This window comes from Bos mutus, chromosome 16, assembly GCF_027580195.1.
Source record: "Bos mutus isolate GX-2022 chromosome 16, NWIPB_WYAK_1.1, whole genome shotgun sequence".
Lineage (NCBI taxonomy): Eukaryota > Metazoa > Chordata > Mammalia > Artiodactyla > Bovidae > Bos > Bos mutus.
The window spans coordinates 32281084-32302502 of record NC_091632.1 but is presented as its reverse complement, the minus strand read 5'-3'; the positions used below and the strand labels follow the sequence as shown (position 1 = coordinate 32302502).

Here is a 21419-nt window from a genome sequence, read left to right as displayed (position 1 = left end):
TCTGTCTTCGGAACGGGGAGCTTAGGAACTTTCCTTGAGCCCCCGGCCACGCAGCTCTGTGGCCTCGGGGCTCCTTTGACCTTAATCAGCGGTAACTGGAAGCACCTGGCTCCCCGGCCCCTGAGCCGCGGCGCGTGGAGGGCCCCCTCTGCTGGCGGCTGTCAGCATCACAGCCTCGGGGGCGCTCTGGGTCGCGGTCGCCGGCTCCCACCTCGCGGACGCGTAGACCTGGGTGGACCCGCTTCCAGGAGTGGTGACTCCAGCCCTCGCCAGAGTCTCCCCCACCATCCCGGAGCGTCTGGGTCTAACCCATCCTGGGAATTCCAGATAGTTCTCGTCCCTCGTGCCGCAGCCAAAGGCGGCCGCGCGATTTCCCTGTTTCCTGATTCTGTCCCCAGCAACGCTCTGCTGTTGTTTCTCACCGGACATAGGTGGACGGCCAGTTCCAACACGATCTGCAAAGCTCCTAGAAGGAATCCACTTCTGGAGCAGGTCTTCCGTCTCCCAGCAGCGTCAGGTATAGCCTGATGCTCCAGGAAATCATCAGAGATTGATGCTGGTTGATGCGAATTTGAGGCCCCAGTGACGGCCCTGAGTCCCCGGTCTGGCTGAGGCTGAATGATTATTTTCAGTTCCTGCTATGACCCTAGTCCTTGACCTCTGTGGCATTAAACTTGGTGGGACACGCAGAACTTGCTGCCCGTGCAGGAGGCCCAGACCCATCTGAGCATTCTGATTCAGGGGATGTGGGGGATGGAGGCTGAGACCCTCTTGTTTATCAGCCAGGTGATCCCGGAGGTTAGTACATTAACTGACCTTAAAGAGACACAGCCGTAGCTGATTTATACCCATTAGGACACAGGAAGGTGGGTACAGTGGTCAGTCCCTCGTACAGCAAACAAGGGACAAAACTGAAGTCAGTGACTAACCCAAGGCCACACGGCCAGTAAGGACTGGAGCTGAGATTTAACCCAGCCTGGGGACCTCTGAGCCTGTGCTTCTAAACCCTCACATCCTATGACCACATGTCTTGGTTGGAGCAAAGTTCCACAGTTGACTCCTGTGTAATGGGGGATTCCTGTGTTATGGACCAACCTCCATAGCCGTGTTTCCACCTGCAGGTGTCTTGGGGAAGGGTGGTGGGTAGGAGCAGTAAGGGGAGAGTGAGAAATAGTGAACGTTGGGTCGGTAGGGCCTGCATCCATTTCCTGACCTACACCTGCCAGCTGTGTGACCGTGGATAAATAGCCTATCGTGAACCTCTGTGTCTTCTCTATGAACTGGCTATTGAGGTACCATGCAGCTGGGTAAGTGACAGGAGAGGGGAAGTCAGGGCACGTCTGGCACGTGACAGTGAATAGTGCCCATGGGTGACAGCCCTGTGCTGGGAGTCGGAGGCTGGCTCAGATCCCAGCTGATATTGAACAGGTATGAACTGAGTTGCCTGCTTTCAGGGTGCCATTTGGTACAAGAGACCCTAGACCTGCCCCATCCATGTCAAGGTTTACTAGAATGAGAGGAACTATGTGTGTGAGGGTATGTGATGGAGCTGAAAAGTAGTCCATTAATGAATTCTGTTGTTATTCCTTATTGCAAGGCTATTTGCAATTACTAAGAAACCATGAATCTTTCTAAGGCCCGATGTAAAGATTAGGTAAGGAGAACAGTCAAGGTCTGCAAGAGTCCTCCTCCAGGAAGCCCTCCTTAATGCCCCAGGTTGGATGAGGAGTCCCACCTCTATGCGCCAAAGCACCCAAGGCTGAGCTCGGCACCAGGCCCTTTCATATCGAAATTGCCTCCTTTCTCTGCATCTACTCCCCCGCCCCCTCACCCATGACCCCTGTGAGTCCTCCCTTAGCCAGGCCTGTGGGAAATTTCTCTCTGCTGGTCCAGCCCAGGGGTCAGCCAAGGTGGAGAAGCCTGTGTGCATAGATTTCACCTCACTGGGAGGTGCCACTGTGTTTGCTTTCTAGATAAGTTTCTTTCAGAGAATGAAAAGTCATGTGTGAGGGTTACTTTGTGTCAACTTGAGCAAGCAGTGGGGTGCCTGGATGAACCATTGTTTCTGGGTGTGTCTGTGAGGGTGTTTGTGGGTGAGATTAGCACTTGAATCCCTGGACTCTGTAAGAACTCAGTAAAGCAGGTCACCCTCCCTGGTGTAAGTGGGCTCATACAATCAATCCACTGAGGGTCTGAATAGGACAAAAGGCCGAGGAAGGAGACATTCACCCTTTTGTCCTGACTCACTGCTTGAACTGGGAGTCACACCATCAGCTCTCCAGGTTCTCAGGCTTTGGGACTGAGAATAAATCACACCAGCAGCTGTCCCGGGTCTCCTGCTTGCAGGGGGTAGATCATAGGATTTCTCAGCCTAATACTTTGGCTACCTGATGCAAAGAACTGACTCATTGGAAAAGGCCCTGATGCTGGGAAAGATCGAAGGCAGGGGAAGGGGATGACAGAGGATGAGATGGTTGGATGGCATCACTGACTCGATGGACATGAATTTGAGCAAGCTCTGAGAGTTGGTGATGGACAGGGAGGTCTGGCGTGCTGCAGTCCATGGGGTCGCAAAGAGTTGGACACCACCGAGTGACTGATCTTGTGAGCCAATTCCCATAGTTAATTATATACATATATATATATATATACACACACACACACACACACACCCACCCACCCACCATTGGTTCTGTTTCTCTAGAAAATTCTAATTTCACATCTTTTTAGAGAAAGTGTTTAAGTGAAAAGACAGAAATCGAGGCTCTTCCTCCTACTCCTCTGCAGTATCAGGGCATGGGCCTCCATATGGGGGCCGACCTCCTACCATTTACCCACCCCAAACCCAAAATAAGCACCAAACCCAAGGTGCTTATCTCTCACCTTCCATCAGAATTCCCCTCCAGGCCCTGTTCAACTCTGCTAGGATAGTTAGCTCTTCAAAAGAATTCATTTGTATTGACACCCACGAAGATGGCAAAAGTTAAAAAGACAATGACTAGGGATACCGTGGAGAAATTGGAATTCTGATACTGCTGGTGGGAATGTAAAATAATGCCGCCACTTTGGAGAAGTTTGGCAGTTCCTCAAAATGTTAAGTATAGATTTACCATATGACCCACCAATTCCTTCCCAGCAATATACTTTAAAAAAAAATAATCCACACAAAAACCTTTTTAGAAATGTTCATAGCAGCATTCTTCTTAATATCCCCAAAGTGGAAACGACACAAAAATCTATCAACCAAAGAATGGATAAATAAAATGTGGCATATCCATATAATGGGCTATTTGGCCATAGAAAGGAATGAAGTCTCAAGACATGCCACAACCTGGATGAACGTTGAGAATAAGCAAAGTGAAAGAAGCTGGTCACAAAGACCACTTTTCGTATGATTCTATTTACATGAAATATCCAGAATAGGCAAATCTGCAGGGAGAGAACGCACATTTGTGGTTGCCTGGGGCTAAGGGCTTGGAAATAAGAAATAAGAAAGTGACTGCTATTGGGTGTGGGGTTTCTTTTGGGGGGTGATAGAAAATGTTCTAAAACTGATGATGGTGATGGCTGCACAACTCTGTGGATATACTAAAAATGATGTATACACATAAATGGATACATTGCATGGTATGTGAATCTGAGCTCAATGAGGCTGCTTAAAGAAAAGAATATGTCTGCAATCACAGGAGGCCTTTCTAGTCTCAGCCACATGGCTTATCAACTCACTGGCTGGCAGGTGGGAGAGGGCCATGAATGTAGAGTGAGCTTCCTCACCAGCCGGGGTATTTCCACGGGGAGCTTCCTGGAAGCCTTAGGTTTCTCTAATAGCTAGAATGGAACCTTCGAGGACCCCCAGCCACTCCCACCCCTCAGCCACAGAGAACTCCAAGTACCAGAACCAAAATGATAACGCCCACACCTGTTCCTCACAATCTCGCCTCACACTTTTATTGTTAATTTTCTTCACATGGCAGATAAATTAACTTTCATTGTTAATTTTCTTCACATGTCCTCTTCTGCAATCCAAACCCACGCTCGAAGACCATCACTGACCAGGAAACACCGCTTTTTAAAAAACAAAAAGACCAACCCACCCACCCCCATTTTCATGATTGGAACATTCGTGAAAGTTCTCCTGATAGTCTGAGGGTCGGAGGATGACCAGCACGTTTGCACATGCAAAAAAAAATGAGTGCCCCCCAGCCCTCCCACCACATTTTCCAGAATTTTCCACTGGCTGAAGGCAACTTTCCAAGCTTTGGGTTCGTGGGCCTTCCTCGCTGCTGAAAGGAAAAAAAACCCTCAAGAACTGAGAGGCTGGGGTACAGTTCACAAGTGTCAACATGGAGGGGACAAAATTGTATCGTTAGGATAAAAAACGGCCACAGATTTTCATGCTCATGAGGGTTAATTTTAGGAGCGGGCTAAAGGATTCCAGTTTGTGAGAATTTAAAACAAATCACGGTCTGTAGCTGGGTGGGTGGGAAAAAGGATGGGAACAAGCCAACGATCAGCACTTTTCTGCCCACGTGAGGCTCTCACAAAACTTTCCTCCTGGACCGTTATCAGACCCCATGCTGCAGCCAGTCGACGGATTCATTAAATAACACAAGTTATAAAACTTTAAAAATGGGGCATTTACAGTCAGGGACATAAATACGTGCTTTTAAAAGTGTCTACATACATATTTACAGAGTTGCAAGATCAACCATAATAGCCCTGAAAAAAGTCCCTTTTTTTTTTTTGCATGACCATTCCTACATACTCTAAAGGGTCCCCTCTTTCCACTTTGGGTCTGGCGCATCACCATCAAAAATGGGGCTGAGAAGACAGCGCCAAAGTGGTCTCAGACATCCTTGTCTGGGGTCTGCCCCAAAGGCACAAAACCCAAGACCCTCACTGAACTGGGTCCAAACTCCTAGCTCAGCTCACCCGTTTCTCCGAGACATGGACTGCTCCATCAGAGACGAAGCCAGCTCCATTGATCCCTGGCAGGCGATGGACGGTCTCCGGAAATCTCTTCCCCCCTCCCCAGCCCCCCAACCCCCAGGCTTTTTAATCGTCCAACTTATTTTTCATTTCCCAGTTTCTGTTTGTTTCCCTTTTCAGCCAATTTGAGAAGCTCAGACACTAAAGGTGTTGATGGTCCCACCAAGTGAGGCAAAGAAGTACATGAGGAGCTCACCCCCTGCCCTGACCAGATCCCTTCCTGTCCTCTTCCTCTCCCACAGGAGGAGTCTGATCTATAAATGGAGACCAGGACTTTTTCCCGGACGCACGGGGCCTGACGGATGAGAATGGTAAATCTGGAAACAACTCAAGAGCCAGCAGCTCAGATTGCTCAGGCAGAGAGAAAAGTCTTCCAAGTGCAAGGGCCAAGGGGGATGATCAGCGAGGCTCCGAAGTGTCTACAGGCTACAGATTCCCAGAGACATTAAGGGTGAGGGAAGGCAGGGGTGGGGGGAGATGAGGGGGGCCGTGGAGGAGGGGGCGGGAGCGGAGCTGGCCAGAAAGGGAACTTGGCCTCCTCCTGAAGGCCTTGCTTGGACAGGGCTGGAGCTGACCCCCGGGGCCAGACCCAAATCCCCGCCGTGGCAAAAGACAACCGGAGAAGCAAAAAGCAGGATCAAGGAGCTCTTGAAAAATTGCATAGTAGGAGGGGCCCCTCCCAACAGGAAGGCTGAGCTGCAGGTCACGGCCCGGGACAGCACCCAAGTGTCATCCTCGGTGCCGAGTCAGCTACTCTCCAGCCTCCCTGGGGTTCAGGACCCTCGTCTGAAGACCACAGGCACACGCATACGCTCACACACATATACACACGCACTCCTCTCTCGCAGGCTCATGGATCTGGAATAGGTCGGTACTTCCTGCAGGGCAGAAGGCCAGTCCCTTTGGCTTCACTGACTCCAGGTCACTTCAGGTGCTGAGGAGAAAAAGAGAAGAAAAATAACAATGACGGCTACATATTCTAGAGCCTACCTCTTTGAGCATGGTCCCTCTACTGAATTTTTCTAGTTAAATTATTTTCGGACGTATACCACCTGTACAGAAAGAGCACGGCTTGATGAACTGTTAGTGAACACACCTGTGTGACCAGCACCCAGACGGAGAAACAGAACATGACCGAACTCCCATCAGCCCCACCCAGGCACCTCTTGAGGACACCCGCCCACCCTCACCTCCTAGAATAACCACTCTCCTGACCTAATTACCATAGATTGCTTTCACCTGTTTTTATTTATTTATTTACTTGTTTGGGGCTATTTTTTATTTCTTTACTTTATTTATTTACTTATTTTTGAGTCTTCAGTGCTGCAAGCAGGCTCTCTAGTTGCAGGGAGTGGGGGCTGCTCTCTAGCTGCAGTGAGCAGGCTTCTCATCACGGTGGCTTCTCTTATTAAGGAGCCTGGGCTTAGTCGACCCGCAGCCTGTGGAATCTTCTGGGACCAGGGATCAAACCCATTTCCCCTGAATCGGCACTTGGATTCTTAACCACTGGGCCACCAGGGAAGCCATAACCCATTTTTTGACTTAAATAAATGGAATCAATTGGCACATGTGCCTTTTGGGTCTGGCTTCTGCATGTTTTGGAGAGGCACCCACCTGAGGATGCACACGCTCATCGAGCACGTGGCCCTGGTTCTTCAGTCTATGCTATGGATTCTGGTACAAGGTCAGGCCACTTTCATCTGCCTAGTCCACTGCCCATGCACAGATGGGTGGTTTCTAGTCTGGGGCCATCATGAGTAATGTCGCTAGAACATTCTTACATGTGTCTAAAAGGCATGTATGGTGCACATGTGTACGTATTTATGCCAAGAGGACATGCTGGGCAGTAGGGTGTGCGTATATAACATATGAACATGTGGTACACATGTGTATACACTTCTGCTGAGTGTACCCCTAGCAACATAACCGCTGGGCCCTGGGAAGGCATAGGTACAGCATCCGCAGATACTGCCAGACAGTTTTCCAAAGTAACTGCGCTGTCACTTCATTCATGCTAACACACTAAACAACCCTGGTAGCAGGTGACACAGATCCCCGTTTCAATGAAGAGACAGGCTCAGAGAGGAGAAGGAACCTTTACAAGGTCAGTCTGATGAACAGAGACAGGGTCAAGCCCTGTCCCGAGCCTATGTGTGCCCTGTGTCCCGAGGGAGTGGCTTACCCCTCATCCTGCCTCCAAGAAAACCCTGGTTACGGTACTTGGCACAGAAAGCCAGGCCCATGAGTGACTGTTCAATGACATTTATTGCCCAGGGTTGACTATAAGCCTAGGGTTGGGCTAGGCCAAGTTCAGGGGCTCAGGTCTCTCATCCAGTGGAACTGGTCATCATTTACTATTACCACTACAGGTACTATCTACTATTGCTATTACTACTACTGATAATAATACAATAATTCAGTGAAAAGAATAATAATTATATCTCTGATTTGTAGGAAGACTTACTACATACCAGGCATACTAAGTGCTTTCCATGTGCTAACCTTTGCAGTCCTGACAATATAACCGTGAGAGGGGTATGCTCATCCCTTGCTATCCACAGGGGATTGGCTTCAGCACCCCTGTTGATGTGTGGCATGTTTAGTCATGTCCAACTCTTTGAGACCCTATGGACTGTAGCCCACCAGGCTCCTCTGTCCATGGGATTCTCCAGGCAAGAATACTGGAATTGATTGGCATTCCCTCCTCCAGGGGATCTTCCCAACCCAGGGATCGAACCCATGTCTCCTGCATCTCCTGCATTGGCAGGTGGGTTCTTTACCACTGAGCCACCTGGGAAGCCCTCAGAACCCCCAAGGATACCAAAATCCACAGATGCTCGAGTCCCTTATATATAGGGGTGTAGTGTGGAATTTTGTTAACCCAATTTACAGATGGGCAAATTGAAACAAGAAGTGAAGTACCTGCCAGGATTATTGGAATGGTGATTCAACTCCATGAAGTGTGCTCCTATGTCAATTTCTACTCCCCGCAGCCACAGACCCTTTGACAGGGCTGGAGAGAGAGCTGCTCCTGGTGGCGCTAGGTGCCTTAGAGAGAGGGAGCCTCTTTCCAGGTGGAGGCCAGCATGCGCCCTGCCCATCTGAGCAGGAGCAGCAGGAGGAAGGAAGGCAGGCCAGCGTGCAGCAGCCTGTATTCCCCCTGGCCAGGTGTGGCTCATTTATGTGAGTTTCCTGTGGGTTGTCAAGTGGGATCCATAAAAGAAGCCATCTTGCCAGCCCCCGACCTGAAAGGCAGCCCTCCAGGGAGGAGACCACAGCAGCAGACTGGACCCCTGGGACTGGAGCTGAAGGACAGCTGGCCGAAGCTGTGCCAGAGGGAAGTTCACCTCTCACGGAGACCCTCCACCATCCAATCCCAGGACCCCATGGGAGGGCCAGCATCAGGAAACCTGCCCCAAGGCCAGCAGTCTTAGCTAAGGAGCAGTGACAGCCAGGAGGAGCATCATATGTTGACCAGACAAGTGAGAGGTGCCAGTCCCTGTCCCAGACAGCTGCTCCTAGTCCCTACCCTGGGCAGCCCCTCCTAGACCCCTGGGCACAAGTCTGGCTGGTGCCTAGGACTGGAAAGAGACAGAGGTGAAACAGGATGTACAGTGGGAGCTTCACGCTGGGCTAGGCAATGTGGCACTTTGTTACACCTGGAAGTGAAAGCGCTGGGCTCTGCCTGAGACATCATGAGAACACGGAGGAGGCGGCAGTGGAAGGCAGGTGCTGGAGAAAAGCCAGGCTGCTCTGTGCTGGTCCCTCACTTGGGTCAGGCTGTCCAGTAGGCTGATCACAGAGCCTCTACCTGGGCGAGGGCAGGAGGATGAACAGCAGTCCTGGGTGCTCTGAGGACATTATCATTTTCCTCAGGACAAAGTCCAGTGCATGTACACTGGCCACAGACCACAAAGTCCATGGTCCATCTAGGCATCAGAAGACTGACCCCCTCTGTCTCAGCTTCCCCTCTCCATAAATAGAGGGTGCTGGCCTACACATCCCTTCCTGTGCTAAAATCCTTTGCCATGGCATCTCAAAACATCATTCTGGAACTGTGTTAAATAGTGCTATGGACTGAATTGTGCCCCAACTCCAATATCCACCACCTGCCCACGATCGTACTCTAACTCTCAATGTGATGGCAATTGGAGGTGGGGCCTCTGGGAGGTGATTAGGTTTAGATGAGGTCATGAGGGTGGGGCCTTCATGATGGGATTAGTGCCCTTGTAAGAAAAGATGCCAGGGCTTCTTCCCTCTGCCATGTGAGAACACAGCCAGAAAGTAGCATCTGCAGGCCAGGAAGAGAGGTCTCATTAGAACCTGATGATTCTGGTACCTCTATCTTGGCCTTCCAGCCCCCAGAAATGTGAGAAGTAAATGTCTATTGCTTAAGCCCCCCAGTCTGTGGTATTTTTCTGTGGTAGCCCAAGCAAACTAAGACAAATAGTATCAGTAAGATTTTTTTTTAAGTCATTTTTAAGTGGGCAAAGACCTAAACAGGCATTTCTCCAAAGAAGACATACAGATGGCTAATAAACACATGAAAAGAAGCTCAATACCTCTCATTATTAGAGAAATGCAAATCAAAACTACAATGAGATATCACCTCACACAGGTCAGAGTGGCCATCATCAGAAAATCCACAAACAACAGTGTTGGAGAAGGTATAGAGAAAAGGGAACCGTCTTGCACTGTTGGTGGGAATGTAAACTGATACCGCCGCTATGGAAGACAGAATGGAGATAACTTTAAAAAACTAGGAATAAAGCTATCATAACCCAGCAACCCCACTACTAGGTATATACCAGAGGATCCCTTTGTTCACTGCAGCACTATTAACAATAATAGTTAGGACATGGAAGCAACCTAGATGTCCATCAACAGATGAATGGATAAAGAAGTTGTGGTTTACACATACAATGGAATATTACTCAGTCTTAAAAAGGAACACTTTCAAGTCAGTTCTAATAAGGTGGATGAACCTAGAGCCTATTAAACAGAGTGAAGTAAGTCAGAAAGAGAAAAACAAATATTGTATATTAACACATATGTATGGAATCTAGAAAGATGGTCCTGATGAACCTATTTTCAGGGCAGCAATGGAGATGCAGACAGACAACTGACTTATAGACACAGGAGGGAGAGAGGAAGGAGAGGGTGGTACAAATAGAGAGAGTAGCATGGAAACATACACACACCATGTGTAGAATGGATAGCCAATGGGAATTTGCTGTATGATTCAGGGAACCCAAACCAGGACTCCTAACAACCTAAAGGGGTGGGAAGGGGTGGGAGGTGGAAGGGAGGTTTAAGAAGGAGGGGACATATGTGTGCCTAGGATGGATTCATGCTGATATATGGCAGAAAGCAAGGCAATATTGTAAAGCAATTATCCTTCAATTAAAAATAAAGTTTTTAAATAATAAGTTATACATACTTATTATTGTTGCTGTTTAGTTGCTAAGTCATGTCTGACTTTGCGACCCCATGCACTGTAGCCCACCAGGCTCCTCAGTCCGTGGGATTTCCCAGGTAAGAATACTGGAGAGGGTTATCACTTCCTTCTCCAGGGATCTTCCTGACATACTTATTTAAAAGTTTAAAACATAAAAATTCTAAAATTAGGGAAAAAATTAAATAAGATTTTAAGGAGCAAGTTTCAGTCCCTTTGAAATTAAACTGTTGAGTTCTGAGCATTCACTGTTGGTGAGTAAACAGAAGAAGCTGTGAGCTGCAGAGGCAAATAAAATTGGGCTTCTAGGCATCCAAGCACCCAGCTTGGGAAGCTGCACTCATTTGAAACTAAGTGGAAAAGAACACACCTGTCTAGGGGCGCACACGGACCCCAGGGGAGGGCCTGAACCTGCAAGGCCCGCTTACGGCTGAGATGTAGTAGCCGACAGAAACGCCCCAGTCTGTGCAGAAATCACTCCAGCCACACCTGACCCTCCCTCAGGCTGCAAAGAACACCTTCTCTGGGCTGAAAGCCACATCCAGCCAGCCCATCAGCATGAAAGTCCACATAGCTGCCACAGGGGTGATCCCAGGACACGCCTGGGACCAGAGTAGGGAACTGCTCAGCCTGCACTGCCTGCCTGTTCTCCAGAACACTCTAGCCAAACCCCTCCTCTCGGGGCCCCCATTCTTCCCTCTGTAAAAAGGGTGCGGGGATGGTGTCCTGGGCCACCCAGTCCTGAGCAGCATACATCGCACCGTTGCTCCACTGCACTCCTGACTCAACTCAACTCCCATCTCGGGAGCTGGGTCCCAAGAGGCAGGCTCAGTGTCAGCTCCACAGACAGGCTCTCATGGGGAAGTGGGTTTTACATCCAGTCCCCTCCTGAATGAACTCCCAGAGAAATAAGGCCAGAAACTCCACCTGCTGAGGGAGGGAAAAGGGAGCGAGCCTGGGGAGAGGAGAGGCGGGAGGGAGGAAGGCTCAGCACAGAAGACCCCAGAGCTTCAAAACTCAGCCCCTCTTGCCTTAAACAACTGCATTCTTATTCCAAACAACCTTGGCCACATTAGGCAGGCATCCCCGAACCTGAGTGGGTCCCAGAACTTCAGGACCACCTGCTAATGCAAATTCCCAGGCCCTGCTCACCAGAGTGCTCATTTAGTGACTTGGAGTGGTATCCTGGGGTCTGTATTTTTAACCAGTGCCCCAATCATTTGGGCTTCCTGGGTGGCGCTAGTGGTAAAGAACCCGCTTGCTAATGCAGGAGACTTATGAGACATGGGTTTGATCCTTGGGTCAGTAAGATCCCCTGGAGGAGGGCATGGCAATGCACTCCAATATTCTTGCCTGGAAAAATCCCATGGACAGAGAAGCCTGGCAGGGGTGAGGTCCATAGGGTCGCAAAGAGTCATACATGACTGAAGCGACAGCACAGTCACCCCAGTTGTACTTGAAATGCTGGTCTTGGGACACAATGAAAGAAGACATGCCATGTCACCAGCAGAGAAACCCAAGCCAGCTCGAGGTCAGTAGCAAAGCCCAGCCCCTCAAGAGGAAAAGTCCAGCTTCCACGAATAAATTCAGGTTTCATCATCAGAAAATCTAGACAGAGGCTTCTGGTTCAACATAAATCTCAGTTTTATATTTTATGAATTAATGTTACTTCCACTTTCAAATACCTGATGGAATAGCCTTTTCCGGGCTGAAAGCCACTGAAGGTTTCAAGTGTTGAATGCGATCAGTAATACTTGGACTTACCTGGTGTTTACTCTGTGCCAGGCAAGGTTCTAAGTGCTTTCATACATCTGACACTTGCAATTCTCACAATCCTATGAAATAGGTACTACTGTCACCCCCATTTTATAGATGTGGAAACTGAGGCTCAGAGAGAGAGAGAGTAGCGTGCTGAGGTCCCGCAGCCCATAAGTGACAGAACTAGGATTGAACCAAGTGGTCCAGGGTCCACACTCTCACCCAGTCCCAGCAGGAAGGCCTCCTGCCCCACTGAGCACATAGCACGGTGCTCCAGGAGTTATCATGCCCATCCCCCTCTCTCCTGCCCAGCCCACCCCAAGCCCCGCCCCCAGCCCCTAGAGCCCTGGGAGGCTGTCCCACCCTCTGAGTACCTGTCAGGGAGCAGGCGAAGCACCTACTCTTTGAAGAGGGATCCCTGGAGCTGGGCTGCAGCTGTGGCCTTGACATTCCTACACTGTCTGGTGATGTACGGGGCAGCTGGCGGAGGACATCGGGATGCCAGGCGGAGACTGTAGCTGTGTGGGAGAGGAATAACACACAGCGTCACCAGGGGCCCAGCCCAGTGGGTGTCCCAGGCAGCACCTGGAGGGCCTTGTGCTGATGCCCTCTCCGGGCACCTTCAGGCCAATGGGAGGTGAGTTTTAACAACCACCATGCTCCATCTACCCGCTTCCCTCTGCTGGGAGGCACGGACCGGGAGAAGCATCTAACTGCCAGGTTCTGAGATATTGCACAGGGAAGGCCCACCCTGGGGACCCCACTGGATGGGCAGGTGAGCCAGGAAAGGACACTTGCCATGCAGACGGCAGCTGGATGGGCAGGTGAGCCAGGAAAGGACACTTGCCATGCAGACGGCAGCTGGATGGGCAGGTGAGCCAGGAAAGGACACTTGCCATGCAGATGGCAGCTGGATGGGCAGGTGAGCCAGGAAAGGACACTTGCCATGCAGACGGCAGCTGGATGGGCAGGTGAGCCAGGAATGGACACTTGCCATGCAGACGGCAGCTTGACCGCTTCCCCACCTCCTTTCATGGGCATCGCTCTCCCCGCAAAAAAGCATCTGGGTATGTTTTGGTACCAAGTTACAACCATCGCCTGCAGAAAGGAGAGGAGGGAGGGCTGGGTCCCTTCCAGGCCATTAACTCTGCACCTGGCAGCCATCCCAGTCTCACTGTGCCAAGAACGTTTGTGTCAGGGGTCTCAGAGAGGGTGTAAACCAGAATCCCTTGACACCGTTTGGTCCTATTTGCTACTACAGCCCTTCAAATAGGATTTCTTTCTCAGGAAAGCATTATTATTATTTTTTAAGTAGCCAATGCAGAGACTTCCTTGGTGGCCCAGTAGGTAAGACTCTGCGCTTCCACCGCAGGGGGCACAGGTTCAATCCCTGGCTGGGAAACTAAGATTCTTCATGCTGTGTGGCGTGGCCAAAAAAACTAATAATAATAAAAATAAAAACCCGAATACTCTATTTAAAAAAAAAAAAAAGGTAACCAAGACCATCATTCCTCCCCTTCCTTCATCCACCTAACTCACACTCATCTTCCAAATCCTAGCTGGAATACCACCTCCCCCAGGAAGCCTTCCTTCTCTAATTCTTGGATGAGATGTCCCTCTTGTGGGTTCCCACTGCCCCTCCTATTTCTTCATCACAGCACTTGTTATACTGAGTCACAGTCACAGAATCATGTGTCAATTCCCTCAGGAGCTATGCAGTCTCAAGGTCGGGGCCCTTGCCTTGTTCACTGCTGCATCCTCAGTTTAGCGTCACAAAAACAAATATTTGTTGAATAAGAGCTACACAAGGACTCCCCTGATAGTCCAGTGGTCAAGAATCCACTTGCCGATGCAGGGGACATGGGTTTGACCCCTGGTTCGGGAAGATCCCACAGGCCACAAGGCAACTAAACCCGTGAGCCACAACTACTGAGCCCACGTGCCTAGAGCCTGTGCTCCACAAGGGAAGCCACTGCAAAGAGAAGCCTGCACGCCTCAACAAAGACTAACCCCCCATCTGCTGCAAAAGAAAGCCTGTGTGCAGCACAGCCGAAACAAGAACGACACATATGGTGCCCAGAATTGTGCTATGTTACGTATACCAAGTGTCTTACTCTTCATACATGGGGGATACTCTATTAACCTTTATTTACAGACGGGTAAACGGAGGCACAGAGCGGTCAAGTAACCTGTTCTGGGTCCCAAGTCTGCCTCTCTGGGTAGAAGAATGGAAGTGAGGTGGGTGTGCTGCTCTCTTCCAGGTGTTGGCTGCCGCCCGCTCTGCTGGACAGGGCTGAGCTAGGAATGAGATCCATCTCAAAGGTGAAACATCAAGGTTTCGATTAGAGGTTCTCAGCCAGGGCACAGATTTGGCAATGTCTGGAGATATTTGGGGTCGTCACACCTGAGGGCAGGGATACTGACACCCAGCATCTGGTAGGCGGGGCCAGGGATGCTAAACTAAACATCCTAAAATGCACAGGATGCCCCCACAACCATCCATCTGCTCAGATACTAAAAGCACCACGGCCTGTCGAGAATGCGTACTCAGTCTCTCAGTCATGTCCAACTCTGTGTGACCCCATGGACTGTAGCCCACCAGGCTCATCCGTCCATGGGATTTTCCCAGGCAAGAATACTGGAGTGGGTTGCCATGTCCTCCTCCAGGGGCGCTTCCCGACCCAGGGATCAAACTGGAGCCTCCTGTGTCTCCTGCATTGGCAGGCTGATTCTTTACCACTGAGACACCTGGGAAGCTCTCCCAGAATAAAAGAACGTATAAACAGCCCAACACAGAAGTTGTCAGGGGAAGACTTCTGCCCCTCCACAAACCGGACCCCCTCTGAGGACCTAGCTCGCAGCCGTGGCTCAGGGCTGCCCCTGCTTCAACTCCTCCCCTGCACTGTGCAATCTGGACTGAGCAAGAGTTAAGGCAGAAAACAGAGACCCCATGCTCAGCAGCAAGCCTGTGCCCCAGATAGACTAAAAGGCCCATGAGGTGGCCCGTGGAGGGCACGCCAGGGTGACAAGACCCCTCGGCCAGCTAACCCAGTGCTGGGAAGGGACAGTCAGCTGCCAGGTTGCCTGGAAACATGGATGACCTGCAGAACCTTGTCCAGCCAAAGAATAAGGGACAATCCTGGCACGTGGCAGGTACCCCACCCTGTCCCTTCTCTGGGGCAATGTCTCCAGGGGAATAGAGCAGGACAAATGGCAGCTGTGGGGACAACAGGCTAGCATCCTCAATTTCCAGTTTCTTCCTCTCACTGTCACCATGATCACACATCTATCAAACATTCAGAAATCTAACCAGTCAGGGAATTCCCTGGTGGTCCACTGGTTAAGAATCTGCCTTTCAATGCAGAGGCTGTGGGTTCGATCCCTGGTTGGGGGACTAAGGTCCCAAATGCCACGGGGTAACTAAGCCCACATGCCACAACTACAAAGCCCATGTGATCTAGAACCCATCCGCTGCAACAAAAGATCTCAAGCGCCACAACTAAGACCCGATGAAGCCAAAAATAAATAAACATTAAAAAAAAAAACCCTAATCAATCAAAGGTGATACTTGACCTCCCAGCCTTCTCCAGCCGCCATGGGCACCTCTGCTCCGTTATGCTCTCTTCTACTCTCAGGCTCCTGCAGCCTCACAGCCATCGACACTCAGGAGCAGGTTTGCTTCTCAACCGTGGGTGTCCACCTGGTCAGGGGCGAGGTCCCCAGATGTGGGTGCCTCTCACCACCCCTCACACACTGCCCTGCCTCATGGAAGATAACATGGGCTGACATGCACAAGGACCCCTGTGATTCCCAAATGCTCTCTCTTCTGTTAAATCTGGAGTCTGCCAGCAGTGCAGGAAGGAAGGAATAAGTGCTTTTAAACCCATTTCACAGATGAGGAAACTGAGGCTCAGACAGATGGAGACTTTTCTGGGGAGCAAAGTCCAGGTCTTTCAGCTCCATGAGCCACAATTTTGCAGAGGGACACTAAGTCACCATCCGGGTGTTTCTTTAAGGGATTAGGGTTTTGATGTACTATCTCCTGGAGTTTGCTCAAACTCACGTCCGTTGAGTTGATGATGCCAATAAAATACAGTATCAGTGAGCAGTATCAATGAGCATGGTGTTCTGATTGTCGCTGCTGTGGGGTGGAGGAGGCAGCCTGGCCATCAGAGACCTGAGTGCGAGTTCCCACCTTCATACTCGCTGGAAAGCCTCCCTGACTCCTGGCCTCCAAACCTCAGTCTCTTCATCTGTAAAATAGAGACAACCCCTGGAGCTTGCTAATGCAGAGCCGGGATAGAGAGGGACTGGGAATGAAGGATCCTTGGCCTTCTGAGAAGAATTCAGCAAGAGGGGGATGTTTCTGAATGTCCTGGGAAGGGAATGGGAGGAGAGGGAACATGGAAGCAGGAGGCCTGCTGGGCCCTGCCTGCTCTGTCCGCCTTCTTCCCTCTCTTCCATCACCTGGTCAGGTCTTCTGCACAGCCTCCACACTGGCTCCCCTCCCATAAAGTTGTGACCTGTCCCCGAACCCCAGGCTCCCAGCAGGGACCAAGCTCTTACACGCACAGCCCATCCCCGCCAACCTCCCAGCCACCTCATTCCTTTGGCTCCTGTTTCCCCAGCTTCACAAGACTTCCTTCAGCACATCGACGTGGAGCCCTCCTCCCCATGGCCTTCAGCCTCCAATGCTCACCAGAGTCCCCTGAAGCTGCCCCCGGGCCCATTACATCAGATCTCTCAGGTGGCCTCAGGCAGCAGCATCTTTTAAGACCCACAGGGGTCTCAACGGGGGTGGGGGGTGGGCTGGGAACCAGTGCCCTGCAGATGGTCCAGGGCTGGCCCCCTGAGTTCTCAGCCCACACAACCCTCACCTCCAAGGGTGGCTCCACGTTATCTATGAGATAGTGGTGACTGCGGGTCTAGGACTACAGAATCGGGCTGGGTCTGCTCATCACTGCAGCCTTAACACCTAGTTCTGCGTGTATGAACAGCAGGCCCTCAAAACATACTGAATGAAGGAGTGAGTGACAGACTTAGAACTTCTGGTCGCCAGGGGGAAGGGACAGTTAGGGAGTTTTGGATCAGCATGCACACACTGCTATATTTAAAATGGATAGCTACAAGGATCTACTGTACAGCACATGAACTCTCTCAATGTTATGTGGCAGCCTGGATGGGAGGGGAGTTTGGGGGAGAACGGCTACATGTCTATGTATGGCTAAGCCCATCTGCTGTGCACCTGAAGCTACCACAGCTTTGCTAATTGGGCTATACCCTGATACAAAATTAAAAAGTTAAAAAAAAAGGCAGTGAGTGATCCTAGACCCTAGACATCCCACACACAGGCGTTTCAGACACAGAAATCTGTGCACATTCAGTGCAGAAGCCAGAACCCTGGTTAGTGGGCCCCTCGAGCATCCCACCTCAGAACCTTGTAAGATGGGTGACGCTCATTATCCAGAACCCAAGGTGCCCAGAAAGGGCAGGACGACCACTTCTTCGCTGTCAGAACCACCCTTCCCCCGTGCTGAAGGCACCGGAAGGGCAGAGTTGCCCCATTTGGCTCTTGAGGGTGTCATTTCTGTTTCCAGTGGTCCATTCCTGCAGACCCTCCCAGAACGCTTCCTCCAGCAGTCACAGGGCTCTCCGTCTCTCTTCCAAGTTCTTGTTCAAGGGCCTCCTTCTCATTGCACCTCCTTCCCAAACACTCTATTTGAAATAGCAACTGCTCTGCCCTGACACTCCCAGCCTCCAGTCCATTTTTCTTTCTTTACTGTATTCACCACACCAACACGCTTGGTGTCTAACTGCCATTTGCTTTCTGGCTCCATTGGAGGCGTTTAGTCCCTGATGGACCCACATCTAAACCCATGCCTGGCACGCAGTAGGGGGCCTTTCATTATTTGCTGGATGGATGGCATGACTGCTACCTGCTAAGTGTTTTGCCAAGAAAGCTCTGGTAAATGGTGTACACTGAGGTCTTCACCTGGTCATGGTCTATGTGTGACTTAGTGATGCCTAAAGGGGAAAGCGCTTGTTTTCAGAGGGAGACCAACGCCACGTGCGAGGTGGCCGAGACTGGGGCCTCTGGGCTCCCAAGCAACCATGTTCTCTCTCAACCCCCACTGGCTTCTGGTGAAGGAGGCAGCAGATACCCTGAACTACACAAGAGAAACAAAATAGAAAGAGCAGGAGGGAAGACCAGGGTCAGGAAGAAGATGGGGAAAGGTGATGTGGAAAAGGGCCCAGCGTAGGTCCCAAGCAGAGAGAGTGATGCAAGGACCTGGTGAGGATCTAACAGGGTTGGTCTGTCTGCATGGGGTGTCTGCACAAGCTGATGACTCACAGGCGAAGCAGGGCAGCACCTTGGCTGGTCTTCCTAGAGCTTGAACTCGCTGGGCTCTGGGGACCTGGGGAGAAGGTGACGTCAAGGAGCAGGGCCCATACCTGATCTCTTATCTGGGGGCAGAGGGAAATGAAGGAGCAACAACAGAAACTAAGACGTGCCTAATAAAAATGAGCTAAAGCTGCCAATCACTGAACAGATCATTTAATGACATGAAAAGGCAATTTACAGAGAAGTCCAAAGCTGGTGAATATGCAAAGATGCCCAGATGCGCTGCAACTGTCCAGGAAGAGTAGTTAACACAAGAGGCCGCTTTCCCAGGTCAGACTGGGGACACGTGCCATATGGGTGGTGCCTGTAGGTGAGGGAAGGTGAGAAGGATGAGGGCTGCCCCCAGGTTTCCTGACACCTGGGGAGGCTGAGCCCACCTGCCCCCATCTCCTGAGAGCATCTCCTCACTCGGCCGGAACGTCAGAGAGGGAAGAGGGGGCGGAGGGGAAGGTCTTATAGGCCTGGGTAAGTTGGGAGCCAGACTATCCCTCTGGGCAGCAAGTGACGTGACCCGATGTGGCCACTGTGTTGGACACAGCAGGATAAGCAAGAACAGAGCTGGGAGACTGGTTAGTCCAGCAAGATGGTGGCCAAGGACATTGAGAAGTGAGCAGTAGATTTGGGATACATTTTGGAGCTGGATGTGGGGGATGGGGCAGGTGGATGAGAGTCTAGACCAATTCCAGAGTGGGTAGTTTGTTTAACGGAGAAGGGGAAGACAAGAGAAAACTTGGTTGGGAGCTATGTTTTGAAAGGATCACCTTTGCAACGTTCACTAGACACCCAAAGGAGACCTCAAAGAGGGTGAGTTAAATGAAACTAATGACCTTGGGCTGGGTCAGCATTCAGGTGGATTGGACAGGCTCAGGGGGGGCGGAGAGCCACCCCCTGTCTAGACAAATTCCAGGGTAGGGGTGCAGGGACTCAGGATGGGATGTGGAGGAGCGGATGTCCACACCACCATGAGAGTGGTGTCCAAGTCGACATGTATTTCAAGGAGGAAGAAGAATTAAAGGTGTCCAACTCTGCGGACGTGTCAAGGAAGATAGAGAACCGATCGCAGCATTTGTTGCCCAGAGGCTGTGGGTAACCTTAGTAACAGCAGCTTCCAGGACATGGTGGAGACAAACACCTGAGAGAAGTGAGCTCAAGAGAGATGGGGAGGAGAGGAACTGAGGCAGGGGCCCAGAGAGTCCCACCAAGGAGTTTTAGGTCAAGGGAGGGGCTGCCGGTTCCGGGACAGGCTCTCTGGGTCTCTGGGGTCCCCACCGTGCTCCCCACCAGGCTGCCTGGGCCTTCTGAGCAGAGATCCCTGCCTGCACCCCCTGTTTGCCTCTTCCGCCTGCATGATTCAGGTCAGGAGGGATCTCTCAGGACACAACCCCCAGAGCTGGCTGGCCACGCAGCCGCCGCGGAGTCTTACATAACCCTCCGTAAATTCTCAAGACAGTGATTCATCTCAAGTTAAGTGTCTGACGTTCAGCACTTTTGCAGGCAGCGAGGGAGAGGCAAAGGGTGTGCAAGCCGATGCCCAGGTGAGATAAGCTGAGATGACGTTGACATTCCCTGGTGGTGGGGGAAGCCTCAATAGATCACTACCTGCTTCCTGGTACCCACTACTTCCGGGAATGGTTGGCATCCGAAGCAGGCTCCACCTTCCGCTCCAGGGAGGCCCCGCCCACTCGAATGGGACCGCCCCCAGCTTGAGAGTCAAGGGTGGGAGTAGAGGAACAGTCCTGGGATGCCGGAGCCTGAACTTCAGTCCTTGAACCACCACCCATAACTTGCTATGTGACCTCTGGAGATGCCTCCACCTCTGTGAACCATGGTAGTCTTGTTCGTAAAATGAGGATGTCAAACAAGGGGGAAAGGTAATTTTGTATTTACTGAGTGCCTACTATGCCCTGGTCTTCTCCAGGAGCATAGAGCCCCTTGGACTGCACGGAGATCAAACCAGTCAATCCTAAAGGAAATCAACCTTGAATAGTAACTGGAAGGACTGACTGATGCTGAAGCTGAAGCTCTAATACTTTGGCCACCTGACATGAAGAACTGACTCATTAGAAAAGACCCTGATGTTGGGAAAGACTTAAGGCAAGAGGAAACGACAGAGGACAAAGTGGCTGGATGGCATCACTGACTCGACGGACATGAGTTTAAGCAAGCTCCAGGAGATGGTGAAGGACAGGGAAGCCTGGCCTGCTGTAGTCCATGGGGTCATAAAGAGTTGGACGTGACTGGGCGACTGAACAACAACTACGCCCCAGGAGTTACTGTAGGGCCTTCATTCTCGGACGGGATGGTGATGACCTGCATCTCAGAGAGGAGGAGACAGAGGCTTGAGAGAGGTGAGGAGGCCCCAACATGCTATCTCAGCCAAAAGGGGTACAGTCAAGCTCTGAAGCCAAGACCACCTGACACCAAAGCTTGGGCCCCTTTCCAGACACAGTCCTTATAGTGACAGGGGTCAAAGAGCTCTTTTCAATATTCCAAAGGGCCTGAAGAGTGACCTTCTGCCCACTGAACAGCCACATGGCCACCCACAAAGCCAGAAGGCAGCTCTGGGTGGAACCATGTCAGCTCAGAGGAGCCCTGGCAGCGGGTCTCAGACTCCAATACTGGAGACAAGGAAACAGTCTCGGTGCCTGCCCCTCTCCTGTCTCATGGATTCTGATTTAGCTGGTATGGAGTCCAGGCACGGAGGATTTTTTAAAAGCCAGTTATTGAGAGCCTCAGTCTGAATCCATCTATTCAAAGTGTGGTCCTCAGACCAGCATCAGTAGTCTCTGGGAGCTTGTTAGAAAGACAGCTACT

The 21419-nt window shown here is 51.0% G+C and overlaps 1 protein-coding gene across 8 annotated transcripts in view; it reads right to left on the bottom strand.

Annotated features, from left to right (window-relative positions):
* Positions 1–4371: 4371 nt before the first annotated feature.
* The window catches only part of PRDM2 (PR/SET domain 2), a 132597-nt gene continuing 115549 nt past the window's right edge, over positions 4372–21419 (bottom strand). For 3 of the 8 annotated variants that reach the window (XM_070384942.1, XM_070384934.1, XM_070384943.1), the window contains 2 exons: positions 12604–12720; positions 4372–5923 (listed from right to left, as the gene is read on the bottom strand). In XM_070384942.1, the coding sequence (XP_070241043.1) occupies positions 5917–5923; positions 12604–12720 (124 nt within the window). In that variant the 3' untranslated portion in view covers positions 4372–5916. Of the gene's footprint in view, positions 5924–12576; positions 12721–13272; positions 13301–21419 lie in introns of those variants that run through there. The other 5 variants (XM_070384937.1, XM_070384940.1, XM_070384935.1 and 2 more) reach the window with 4 other exon arrangements.